Source organism: Mastigoproctus giganteus, chromosome 11, assembly GCF_048544385.1.
Source record: "Mastigoproctus giganteus isolate SK-2022 chromosome 11, ASM4854438v1, whole genome shotgun sequence".
NCBI classification, from domain to species: Eukaryota; Metazoa; Arthropoda; class Arachnida; order Uropygi; family Thelyphonidae; genus Mastigoproctus; species Mastigoproctus giganteus.
The window spans coordinates 109,830,119-109,844,038 of record NC_143585.1 but is presented as its reverse complement, the minus strand read 5'-3'; the positions used below and the strand labels follow the sequence as shown (position 1 = coordinate 109,844,038).

General features: G+C 40.2%; 1 protein-coding gene across 4 annotated transcripts in view; it reads left to right on the top strand.

Moving 5' to 3' along the window:
• The window catches only part of LOC150078344 (protein slit-like), a 715,724-nt gene that overhangs the window by 71,299 nt on the left and 630,505 nt on the right, over nucleotides 1–13,920 (top strand). For 3 of the 4 annotated variants that reach the window (XM_090385080.1, XM_090385079.1, XM_090385078.1), the window contains exon 1: nucleotides 8,442–9,183. The exons of the other annotated variant lie outside the window; for it this stretch is intronic. In XM_090385080.1, the coding sequence (XP_090241206.1) occupies nucleotides 8,984–9,183 (200 nt within the window). In that variant the 5' untranslated portion in view covers nucleotides 8,442–8,983. Of the gene's footprint in view, nucleotides 1–8,441; nucleotides 9,184–13,920 lie in introns of those variants that run through there. 4 annotated transcript variants of the gene reach the window in all.

The following is a 13,920-nucleotide window of genomic DNA, read 5'->3' as shown; positions in this document are numbered from 1 at the left end:
CCAAAAAAAAAAAAAAAATAAAAAAAAAATAACTAACCTAGACCACGATATTCAAACGTGTCACTTTTCGCGTTGTTAGCGTGATGGAATTCATTCTCTCGATGAAAGTGCTTCGCGAATCCGCTTGAACATTTTCTCAACTCATTGAGGACCATGGTTCATTGCTCCCAGATCAGTAGATACGCAATCGGTGCAATTCAAACAAGTCTGTATTCCTTTGATCTCTTCTGTATGCAAGGCTCAAGGGAATACGGACAGCTATTTGTTGTCATGAAGATAGATTCTCTTTTGAAGCCTTCTGTACACGCTGTGCTTGAATGCAGGTCCTTCTGCAGATCTAGTGATCTTCGAAGCAAGCTGCCGTGCTGTGAGGTCTAGATGCCTCTCATTTAACGCCAGATAGAAGTTTTGGTGGGGACTGCTAACATGAGGACGGCCTCGGAGAGGACTTAAAAGGAGAACCGGTTCCATAATTTGCTTACAATGTTGCCAGTCATAATCAGCTTGATTTTTCTTGCCTCTTTCTCTCTTCACTGCAAAGAAGCATCTAAACGGTGTGTCTGTGATATTTTCACAATGATGGAAATAAATCGAAGGTGTAAGAGATAAAGGCGGAAGATAGGCTCTTTTTATCTGTTTATCCAATTTGCATATTGTAACAGATTGTGCACAACACTGTTTAAGGGGTCAGACAGGATTGTGCTTTTTTTTCATAAATGAATATTTAGTTTTATTTGTATTTAAAAACACATTCGCGTTTTTATATTTGTTTCTTAGCTTTCGAGCGCCACTATAAATTGCACATCTTAAATCAGATCCACGAGAGTTTTAAGATTTGCGATTGTAAAAAAAAAAGTTTTATATTTTCATAATGAGCTTATGCAAGCTCTGGGTTTATCATCGAATGCAAACCTTTTCAAGCAGAAATTTTGGGTGTATTTTATACTTCCCTTTTGGTGAATTATAAAATATAAACCTGTTTATTTTTACCAAATTAAAGCACTTTGCATAAATAGCCTGACAGTATTAATGATGAATGTCTATAACAGCATTTTTTTTTGTCTGAACGTATTTCGGTTTGTTATTTGTTTGATAATAAAATATAGAAATCCGTTCGGCTGAAATATTTTTCTACTAATCGAGATGCAACTTTATGCGATGAATACAATATGAATACCTTCCATATCTGTACGAAGGAAAAGGCTATTTAAAAAATAAAGTATTGTATATATCTGTTTAATATAATTATTACTGGGTGTTAGTGAGGATAATTTATGGAAGTTCTCCACTAGTAATTCATTTGTCCACACCCACTGGTATTGCACTACGTCTGGTGGATGCGGGACTTGTGCATTTAGCACAAATACAACACATAAACCTGGGCTAGAGAAGGGCATGGGGCAATAGCTGGCTTATATTGGCGGTGGTAAAATACCTCGCACATGTTTTAGGCTAGATTTGTTGAGTTTCTACGCCAAAACAGATGAACTATGCCAAAATATATGAAACAGATGGAGATGGGCTTTTGCCTAGGAGCCACCCTTGATTCTGAGATACACGTACGAAGTGCACCAGGAGGTATAATATAAAGTCTTATATATGTGTAACGAAAATGTTAATGTATATAAAATTGTGTATATATATATATATATATATTTTTTTTTTTTTGTAAGTATTGTATATATATTTATGTAATAATTGTGTGTACAAATAAATGAATGAAAGCGTTGGTACCATATACTGTATTAAACATCTACTGATGTTTAATAATAATAATAAATTTCTGTTCATACCCCTGAACTGCCACATAATAGTTCCGAGGAATGAACAGCTCACAAGACAGAGCGAATACAAGGACGACACCATATTTAGCATTTACATCGGCTTTAACCACGTTCAACTCAAACATGTGTACTGATGTCCCTTCGTGCTAGACCACTTGAAGAAATAAACTGAAACCTTAGTCATATTAGCAGAGGCACACGATGCAAGAAAGCAAGCTTAGCAGCATCAGCAAAAACACCTCCGATTTCACCCCTCCAGTCGTTCCAAATACCTGTCCAGCTCAGCCTTAAATTTATTTAGGCTCTCAACTTCCACAGCAAAAGATGGAAGTCTGTTCTACCAATCAACCACCCGCTGGCTAAAGGCAAGCTTCCGCACATTTATCTTACATCTGTCTTTCCTCAATTTGAATTTATGTCCTCTCGGATGATTATTCTGAGTAAGAGGAAGAATCCCATCAGCATTGAGCATGCTCAAACCATTCAAGGCTTTATACACCTCAATTAGATCACATCGCAGGTGCCTAGTCTCCAAACACTGTAATCTGCAAAACTTAAGCCTTTCTTCGTAAGAGCAACCCTTTGTTCCATTTACTAATCTTGTTGCCCTTCTCTGTACTCGTTCCAACAGCTCTACATCCTTCTTCAAGTGAGGCCTCCAGACCTGTATACAGTACTCAAGGTGTGGCCTGACCATCGCCTTATACAAGGGAATAATCACCTCCTTATCCCTGCTAGAAAAGTTCCTGTATCATTGACAAGACACTATGAGCTACTCTTGCAGACCATCTGCACTGCTCAGAAAACTTCATATCTGCGTGCACAATTACTCCCCTGGTCCTTTTCATTCTCTACCACTGTCAGTGTGATACCACAGAGTTGACACGTCACTCTGGGGTTACTGTTTCCCATATGTATTACTTTACATTTTTCAATGTTAAACTTCATTTGCTACCTCTCAGCCCTTCTGCTCAACTTTTCTAGATCCTATTGCAGCAGCGTACTGTCATTAGTGTCATTAAAAACCCTGCCAACCTTCATATCATCTGCAAACTTGGACATTAAGCCTGGTATACCATCATGAATATCATTTATAAATACAGAAAACAACAATGGACCCAACACTGAACCCTGAGGGACCCCACTAATAACATTAGTCCACGAAGAGCAGTGTCCATTGATTACTACTCTGTCTTCTCCCACTCAACCATCCCTTTATCCATAGCAGCAATTTGCTTCCAATGCCGCAATGCTCCAATTTGTGCAGAAGTCTTCCATGTGCAACAGTATCAAAGGCTTTTCTAAGATCAAAGTTATTCCCTGCATCCAGTTGCTTTCTGACCATATTTGAGGTATTGTACTGGATTTTGAAAATATACAGCTATGCGTAATGAATAGGTAAATCAATTTTGTTCACAAGGCTGACGAAGTGCTGGAGGAAAAGGTTTGAAACCTTTTGCAATTGGCGTCAACAGATAATTAAACGTGCAGCATGCAAATGTAAGTTGCCACGTGATACGACCTCTCCTGGAACTTGGTCCACGTGATGGGAAAGACAGGTGATCTTTAATGGTGTCATCATGGTGATGAGGTTTGCCGTGTTGGGACGAAGTGAGTCCACTCATGCCGTTAGAAGGTCGTCTTACTTCCAAATAATATCAGATAGATATTCCCTGAACGGTTTACCAACGAAGAATATCTTTCTGATATTGTTTGAAGCAACTTCACCCTGCAGTGTTTAATTTTTACCCGGATTACGACGAATTCTTTCAAGACGACAACACAGCTATCCACCGTGCAAAAAACTTTATCTGAATGGTTCGAGGAAAGTGCCCAAGATTTACGACCATCCACACTGGCTGCCTAATTGTCCAGATTTGAATCCATCTGAGAATGTCTGGGATATGTTTGAAAGGGCAGTTTGACTTCCCATTTCTCTGTTGACTGCAATACAGCAGCTAATAAATATCCTCATAAAAATGGAAAATCTGGAGCTAGAACTCCTTCAGACAACTAATGTAATTCGGCCAAAAGGTGGCCCTACTAGATATCGAATAAAGAATGGTAATTTTTTGGCCAACGAGTATGCCAAGTTTTTTTACATGAGTGCACCTTTTCTTGGCACTACATATTAATTTTTAAATACTTTGGAACGCCAACATTGTGACATAAAGACGCTCAACAAGCTCATTAACAGTCTTGCATGCTTTTCGCCACCCAAGCTACAATAGTGTGTGCATATGCTCATGTGTTGCTTTTAGCACTGCTTGGTGTATACCTACGTTGGAATTTTTTATTGGATTTAGTAGGATCTATTGGAATTCATTATCTATATAGACTGAACTCCGGTAAACGATGGAGGTTGATCGGAAAAGACAAGGGAACCAAAATAAACCCAGTGTGCCGAACAACAACTTCACTTTGGAACATAAGAAAAAGGCATATGAATAACGTGCGGCACGATCATGGATTGGTCAGCGTAAAAAGTTGCACATGACCAGGAGGCAGTCTCAGGTAGGGTCTATACGGACTGTGGCCCTCCATGATCAAAATAATGTGGATTTTTTACTGTTATATGATGATTAAGGCGTGATGATTTCCTGAAGCACTTCTTTGGTCATCCTCTTATAAAATCTTAGGGCTATCTTTTTTCGTTCTGGAGCGGGTCCCAGGATTTTTTAGGGGATTGTAAATAATAAATTATCAGATTTATGGTTTTGCAGTATCATGTGTTCGAAACCGCATGATACGGTAATATTCTTATCTCTGTCCAATTCCTGTTAGCCATCCCTTGTACGCTGAATCTTGTTTAGCTTTACTTCATCTTTAAAACTTTCGAAATAATGTTTTAAAAATATTGCAAATTTCCTTTACATATTTGTAAAGTCAGTGTGTTTATTCAAAGTCAGTGTGTTTTGATGGTTTAAAAGGCCATGACGCACCTTGTGGTAGTGTGTTTTAAAGATTGATATAAATCTTTCTGTTGAATGACAAATTTTACTGCCTTCTCTGGAAACTGCTTAACTCGTTACCAGGTGAAAAACTTCAAGCTTTTCTGGTCATCTACGTGAGTTGACATCTGGACCTTACCTTTTCTTTTTTTAGGAACAAGTCTGTGCCGAATAACAGCGTCGATTTTCAATTGCGACTGTCTACAACTTAAATTTGGCTTTTCGGAAATGTGGAACGATGAAAAGAGATGTCGTTCGGTTAGATGCTGTGAGTGCGAGCAGCCGACTGAATTGAGTTGGATGCCTCTTGCTCTGTACAATGGCACCGTAAATGTTCAGGAGAGGAGAGGATACAATAGTTCAGGGGTCGGTAATCTGAGAAACACCAGAGCCGCCTCTTTCCCGAGTGGCACACCAGACTATTTCACTTAATCGTTCCAACAAGGCATTGCCTCGAAAGTCGCGACAAAGACAGACACGTGCGCCCGTGTTCCAATTTAAGATTTTCATAGAGAGCAACACTAAAGGCAGCTCGCAATAAAGCTGTTCGCCGTGTGGAAATTTTATGAAACAGATTTCGAGAACTTTGGCTTTTCTTTTGGTTTTATGCTATATTTCGCATTTGGATAATTTTTTAAAATATCTTAAATGTGGGCATGGCTTCCTGGGTGAAATGACATCTACGTTTTTATTTTTGATATTTGAAAAAGTTAGGTTTAATAATTTAAATAATTTTTGTGTCTAACATTTTGAGCCATTAGCATTAGTAGAGGTGTACGATGCAAGAAAGCAAGCTCATAAGTCAAAAAACTTCCCACTTCACCCATCCATTCGCTCCAAATGTTTGTCCAGTTCCTCCTTGAATTCATTTAAGCTATCAACTTCAATAACGATAGATGTAGTTTTTTTTCCCAGCAATCAACCACCCGGTTGATTGCTGGAAGGCTAAATGCAAATTTTGCTAAATGTTGATGCTAAATGTTGATGGCTAAAGGCAAATTTCCGCGCATCTATTCTACAACTGCATTTCCTCAATTTGAATTTATTTATGCCCCCTCAGGTGCGTAATCTGAGCAAGAATTTCATTATCATTGAGCTTGCTCAATCCATTCAAGGCTTTATACACCTCAATTGGATCACCTCGCAGGTGCCTAGTCTCCAGAAACTGCAATTTGCAGAACTTAAGCCTTTCTTGGTAAGAGAACCCCCTTTGTTCCCGCTCAGCAATCTCGTTGCCCTTTTCTATACTCATTTTAGCATCTCTACATCCTTCCTAAAATGAGGCCTTCAGACTTGTAGGAAGTACTGAAGGTGTGGCCTGACCATTGTCTTATACAAAGGGATAATCACCTCCTTATCCCTGCTAGCAAAATTTCTATATGTAATTGACAAGACCCCATGAACTGCTCTGGCAGCCTGTCTACCTTGCTTAGAGAACTTCATGTCTGACTGAGAAATTACCTGCCAGGTCTTTGTTACTTTTCACTAAACTGAGTATTTTACCACACATACGTTATTCTGAAATTACTGCTACCCATATTCAGTACTTTGCATTTGTCAATGTTAAACTTTAGTTGCTCCCTCTCAGTCCATTTGCCCAACTTTTCTAGATCCTGGTGCATCAGCGTGCCGTCGTTACTGTCATTAACAACCCTGCCAGCCTTTGTATCATCTGAAAACTTCGATAATAAACCTGTTATACCTTCATCAATATCATCGATAATTATAGAAAACGATGGTCCCAACACCGAACTCTGGGGGACTCCACTAATAATAACGTTAGCCTACGAAAGCAGTGTCCACTGATTACCACTATCTGCCTTTTCCCACTCAGCCGTCCCTTTATCCATAGTAGCAACTTGCCCTTAATGCCATACTGCTCCAATTTGTACAGCAGTCTTCGATGTGCAACGGTGTTAAAATCTTTCATGAAATCAAGCATATGATATCAGAAAATTTTTTTTTCATCGATTTCCTTTCTGACCACATCATAGTATCCAATTAAATTGGTCACGCAAGATTTCCTCATAACAAACCCATGCTGTGTCTAAAATATAATTGCAGTCTAGTCTAGATGATCCTGCAGTGCTTCTTTAACCATTGACTCTATTATTTTCCCCGGATCAGAAGTTAAACAGATCTGTAATTACTCGTGTCATTCTTTGTTCTCCTTTGTGAATTGGGGATACATTTGCACATCACCAGTTCGTGGGGACTTCTGAATCCAAGGATGCTCTAATAATTTTGGGAGACTTTGTTCCGAATAATTATTGTTTATTGGTTCCTAAGTGTAATATAATTATTGCGAAATAAGTTCCAAATAGCGAGATAATCTTTCCCTAAATCCAATGACGTTTCGGAAACTCTTCGGGCTCCCTTATCGAGTCCGAACACACGACTAAAATCTGTTCAGTGACAAAAAAGCATGGCGAGGAATCCTCGAAAGATCCTCATTGAGTAGACCACACGACACATTTTATTTTACATTTTCCTGCCGAATTCCCAATGCCTACATTGGAAATATTTGTGGACAGAGATGAGATGCTTATTACGAACTGCTGGTAGTTATGCGATTTGTTGTTTTTCTCAGTTCCACGTATTCGTCTCGTGGTGGATGTTAACTCGCATAAACTACGTTTTAATTAACGGCGCTTTGGAAACGTTAGCTTATTGCGCTCATTGCTTAAAAAAAAACGACGTTAGGAGCAGAATAAGTGCACGTGCATGCGTTTGCTGATTCAGAAAAACTTCGTTTACGCGAGAAAAATAAAAGCTTCTCGGCTCTGCGCTTCAGGTGTCACAGCGAGAAACAAAACAGTTTCTGTAACAGAATGCAAATCGTATTGTAGCTCTGGAGAGGAGAGGTAGTGAAAGAGGTTCCGTGCGCTATCCTTCTTTTCGCGCAGGGGTGGGCTGGCAGTTCTCTGAAGTTTCTTGTGTCATTAGTCGTAAAGTTTAATTGTGTTGCGTTAAGCCGAACATAATGGCGAGTGATTAAATGGTATTTACAGTGGAATTCACTCACGAGTGCGATAAGAATGCCACTGGTGGCTACTTTCCTCGTTCTGCTGAAGAGCAGATTCGATACGTTGTCTAGCCAGCCACGCGCTTTACCCCTGCACTCAGTCGGAACTCCCTTTGGTTCCGAATTTTTCTTCTCCTCGATTTTCAGCAAAACGCCCATTGGATCAAATGAATAATTACCGCGATGTATTCCCAGAGCGTTTAGAGGCCCGCATCCCCCAAGCAGCTGGCATTAAGGGACAATATCGGGAGCAGAACGTGACGCATTCTCACGCTCTGGGAACGGATGCACACTTCTATCCGCGGGATGGAGGTGCGGGTGGCGTTCTCCCAGGTGCGATCCACGGATCGGTACTGGAAAACCTCCAGAGGAACTGGTTGATTGATTAGTTAGTTTGCATATGACGATATTCCCGTCGCGACCCGTTTAGGGCCACGATGACGTTACCACTCCTGTGGCGAGTAGCGGATCGGCTGTTTTGTCGATGAAAGCGGCGTTTATTGTCCGAGCGCTCTTAGTGCACGACGCGCCTAATATGGCCTCTGGATTACCTTCGGAACTAGTCTGTCCCTGTTCCGAAAGTCTCGCTCTACCTTCCCTCCCTTTTGTGCGAATCGGAGGAGCCGACGTTGCGCGTGATCGTAGCTCAGTCATTCTTGCGGCTCCGTCGACTCCACCAGTTGAGTAGTTTGTCTGCTCAGAAGCACAAGTCCGCCGCTCGTGTAGGGAGTGTTTCGAAGCACGCGAGTGTACCTGGTATTGTAGTGTCCGTGCGAACGATGTGCAAGCTGTGAAACGAGGACCTTTGTATGTGTGTGCGTGAATGCGTGTGTGCGAGGGCCGGTCTGGAGTATCTCGCATCCTTCCTGGTTCCGTCCGGAGGAAGGTGACCTCTTCAATGCGCTGAGTTGTGTGTGCGTGTGTCTGAATGCGTGTGTGACAGTTCCGACAAACACGTGGGCTGGCTACTATCACAAAGCTCGCATGGACCTTTACTAAGGTCCCTCGTGGACGAGGTCAGCCATTTGCCAAGTTCTCCATCCCCTTTCCCGCCAGTCGTCGGTGCTCCCCCAGTGACCGTGTTGGCGGCAGAAGAAGAGCAGGCCCTCCCCTCTGCCTACAAACTCCATCGGAGGGCGAGCAGTGTGCGCCGAGTTGGCCGCCGCATCCTAGCCGTCTTGGCCGCGCTCTATGTGGAGTTGTTTCCGTGTGGCCTGCTCAGCATGGCCCGTCGTCTGGTGTTCCCGCTCACCCTGCTGCACGTGGCTGCAGCGGTCGCCCTCTTTCTGTGCCTGGCGCCCGGTCGTGCCTCGCGCCTCTCTCACTGTCCCGCCGAATGTGACTGCCAAGGGCTGACCCTGGATTGCGGTAACCGCGGCTTACAGTTCGTTCCTCGTAATCTGCCGACGGAAGCCAGGAGGTTGTAAGTATGGAGCGAAGTTGCTCCTCTCTCTCTCTCTTTCGATCTTTCTTTACTGCTGTATGCAACGACGCACTCAACGGGTGCAAACGGGATGGTCGAGTACCTCAGTTCGATGTCAACCTTTATCGCTTCGTGATGTACTTGCCAGACCCTCAACGAAAACAGTTCTCTGCCAACCACTCACTGACTCCGCAGCGCCTTTCCACACAGATGGTTTAATTAAAATGGTGCTGCTCTTTCGAGATCTATTATTCTGTTGCGAGAAATTTTTGGTCCTTCCCTAAAGTTAAAGTTTGGCGAGACCTTTGATTTGTCAGGTAGCAGATACTTGGTCTTCGATGCTTGTTGTTTAAGTAGTATATCTCTATAAGAAACCATATTACTACAGAGCAAAATTCAGAACACATTTTTTATCCCGAAATTACAAATTTAGAAGAATAAAGCAAAATTTGGAGTCTAAGTTATTCTCCGGTTTCGTCGGCTGTTCCTTTAGAAATTGGATTTTCGTCCTGTGGACGTTTTTATTTAAGTTAACTTCCCCATTTGTACCGCTATTTATTTACGTTGTATATTCAGGGGCTGCTTGCGTGGAGTTAACGGAAACTGCGCACGTTCACAGTTAAAATATTCCTGGCAATTTTTATTTTTTTTCTAAAAGTGGCGAGTCTTTATGCTGACGATGAATGACAGGTTGGCTGGCCCACTGCAACGCAGTGGGGTTTCATAACGTGCGTGAGCTTCTCTATCACTTTTATCGAGAGCAGCTATCTTCAGAATTTCTAGAAGTAAATAGAATGACTTTGGCTCAAGGTCACAGCAAGGAATCTCTTTCTCTCCTCCGTTGTAACCATACAGTACACGCTCCTTCACTAAATATTTTCTTCCTTCCAAGATTTTCCCATCACACCACTCTGTTCTAGACTTGTTTGTTGCTTCAAGGATTTTTTTTTTTACTGATTTATAACCCCGTCATGTAGAATGGAATTGCATAATTTTCTATTCTTTCCTCAGCACGCAGTCAACTCCACCTGTTATCATAAATACCAACTGGTATTTGTTATTGCCAACTAGCGAATATCACAACATATTAGTACGTTGACGTACAGAACCTTGTTATTTGCGAAATAAGCAGACCTAGACATAATGTGTTCCTCCTGAGGATTACCACATAACTTGGATTTTGATGCTGTTGCTTTGCTTGATTTAAGCTATTCTTAATTCATTTCTCCTTCATTAATTTTGTCTCGAAGTTTCTCGGTTGTTGCAAATATAATTGCTGTATGAATCTTGGTTTAGTTATCTGTTCATAACGTATACTTCTTTTGTTAGGTTCGCTAGCAGATAATTGTTGTAAAGTGATTTATTATGAATCTGCAGTAAAGATTATGTGAAATGTTTCTCTTTCCCCTTGTGTCCTTTGATGTTTACATCCTTGAGGTCCGGCTATTCGAATGATTATTGCCGCCATTTGAGTGGTGTAGAGTGCTACCACACTATCTTGTCGTCTGCAATAGGGCGAAAAACAATAGGCTGCGCAAGGTCACTCATTTGGCTTCCACAATCCATACAAACATTGGGAGAGAAGTCTTGGTAAGTGACTTTCCCCCGATATAAGCACGGAGTTTTCACTTTACAGGAACTGATATGCCCCTCCCCCCCATGGCCTTGTATTCCTCGGGGCTTATTCTGAACGACCCACTTCTGGTGGGTTTGCCATTTAAACCCCGATTGTTTGAAAACAAATGAGTCCTACAAGTGAGAATACTGATATCAATTTTCGTGTTAAATAACGAATAGTTGACAGACCTGAGAGTACTTTACCATCTCGAATTTTTATTATTTTTGGGTCCGTTTCAGCTATCTGTCATGATTACAAAATATTTACATAGTTTGAATTTATTGCCATTTTTATGAGTTGTTGTTATCTAATGTATTTTAAAATTTCTATGATTCTGTACAGCACAATCTAATTTCTGCTGTTTGCTTACTATGTTTTAGTAAGCAAAGTTAGGTTTTTTTTTTTTTACACAAATACTAGGAATAGGATAAATAACACTAAGAAGATGTATGTGTATTACACGGTTTATAAAACGCACTGAATACTATGGTTGGTCTTGAATTTTATATGTTATGTAGGAGGCGATCATATCTGAACTGATTCGTGAACAAAATTGATATTTTTAGTTATATTGAATTATTTTTTTTTTACAGTAAACTTCACAACTGCAGATGTTATCCTTGACAGTAAAGTAGTTTCAGTACTTTTCACTTTGGAGAGTTCTGGTTCTCGTCTGGGACTAGAAAAATTGTGCGAGATCATTAAACTGCAACCCCCATTGAAGTCTTCCGATCTCGGGCGGAGGAAGCGAGACTCCCACAGCAGTTATTCCGGATTTTACTGCAAATACAAAGCTTCTATATTCATATTCGTACATAGATCTACGCGTAATATAGACAACATATATTGACCACTGGAACGGGGAGAACATCATTAGCCTTCTAACCGGCTGGCCTCTCCCAAATAAAAAGCTGAATGTGTGCTTTTTTTTGTAATAACTGAAGTTGATAGGAATTGCTCTAAACTTTGATTCTAGAAATTTAAATCCCTAAGATATTTTGTCAATTATATTCGCAATTTTATCACATTTCTGAAACAAAATTTGATTAAACTGCAAAAGAAATGAAAAACCGTAGGTTTTTTTTTGAATATCGTACTAAACTAATTTGAATCTTAACATAAAACAAGCCCATTACTCATAAAAAGCGAGGAAGATCTAAGGGGGAAAATGCTTCACTAATTTTTGGCAGGAACGAATGGGGGATTCTGGTCTTGACGCGATATGTACTTCTTAATCGTTTGAAAATTTACCAGTGCATTTCGCAACTGTTCTGCTTTTATATATATTTTTTAGTAATCCTAGGAATGCACCTAATTTTAATATAAATTCTTCTAGGAATAAGAGGAACCGGAGAAAATTAGGAAGCGTTCAGCAGGATTCAAATAGATAAAAGCGATTCAACTTTGTGGCTGTATAAGTGCAAGTTGATAGAGATGCAAAGTATTTTATTTACTAGAAGGGAATATTAATTTTTATGCAACTTGATAACAGTCTGTACAATGTCAGAAATGAGTGGCAACCTGAAAAGAATTACCTTTGTTTTAATTTCTTGAATAAAATAAGGCGGATGACAGTAAAACAGCCTTCTTTGACAAGGGTTGTTGATTTAAGATTTCTATGCCATTGTGAGAGTTATTGGAATTTTTCTTTAACACAAAGTATGCTAAGCTGGGTTCATATTCATACATCAGTGACCCCCCTATCCCTGTAGGCCGTGATGGATTTTTATTGCCTGCTGGCTGATTGTGTGCAGTGAAATACGTGCCCGTAATTTGAAATGGTCAAGTGTTATAATGTCTGAATTGTTTTGAAGTATAACAGCTTTAATTTTTTTTACCTTTTGTATAAGAAAATTCTGCCCTTGTAAAGAGAACCCACCTGTATCAGTGATATTTACTTCTCTGTATAAACGTGCCCTTGAGAGGATGGTAGTGGTTATTGGCTACAACTACCCACAACCGGTGTGCAACGGCACAACTGATTTGCTAATAGCCATTGTTCCCCACACAATAACCATTTTGCCATGAGGCTGTTGGGAAGAATTATTCCCATTGGGATTGCCATCGACTCCATCGTAAGTGAATCTTTTAGGACATTTTCATGATGTCCCCCACTGATCTCTCGAATAACTGTCTGGTCGAAGCAGCTGCTGTAATAAAGAGTGAATGAAGAAAGCGTACCACACCACGTTACTATTGGGGAGGGAGCATAGTTAACGAAAGTAAGACATGCGCATTATTTCTCTTACAATCGAGCTACATTTCTTATTCTTATAATTTTTTTGTTATTATTAAGTCCAGAGTGATGAAACCTTCCGCGGTCAAGTTTATAGTAAATCAATAAGTTCAGTTTGGAGTATTTTAACGGTATTTCTGAAAAAGCCATTATGGAATGAAAATCTGAGATGGCACCGTTTTACTTTATTTTTTAAAGAGGCGTACGTTGATCTTATCCTTGCTGGACTATGGCTGATGTACAGCCACGCTAATGAACTGAGTCGGAGAAATGTTTTTTAATACCACTTGACAAGGCCAAGATAGATTAGACCAGATGGTCATAAGTGGCACAGTTAGCCTCTTAAGTTTCTATTTCACACTTATTGATATGCCTTAATGTATATTTTTTTCGTAATGGATTAGCAATGATATTCACACAACTGCTACAGAATGTGCAAACAGCCTGGCTAATGTATTTGCACCGGCAAAAACCCAACGCCTGTTTGCACTGAATGTGACAATTGTTTAGCATTGCCTAACGTTATTTTCTTTCCACAATACGCCTAAAAATAATAATATACAAAAGTGGAGGTATGCATGTTGGCAAAGTAAATTTTACATCTTTAGAATTTCTTAGGATTTTGCTTTTGCCGGTAGTATTTAAATATTTTATTTTTCCATTTTGTATGTTAGCATACCATCTACTTAATGTATCGTGAATTTTCACTTAGCTTTGGTCTTCACGACGTAATATTGAGACACACAAGTGCCAGATATATGAACTCGAATGGTGGCTCTCCAGGTAATGTATTATCTGGGGAGCCACCATTTGTAGTGTAGAGCAAGACTTCTTCTACAAGTGCACTTTAACTATCTACAAACTGATAAAAGAACATAAAATC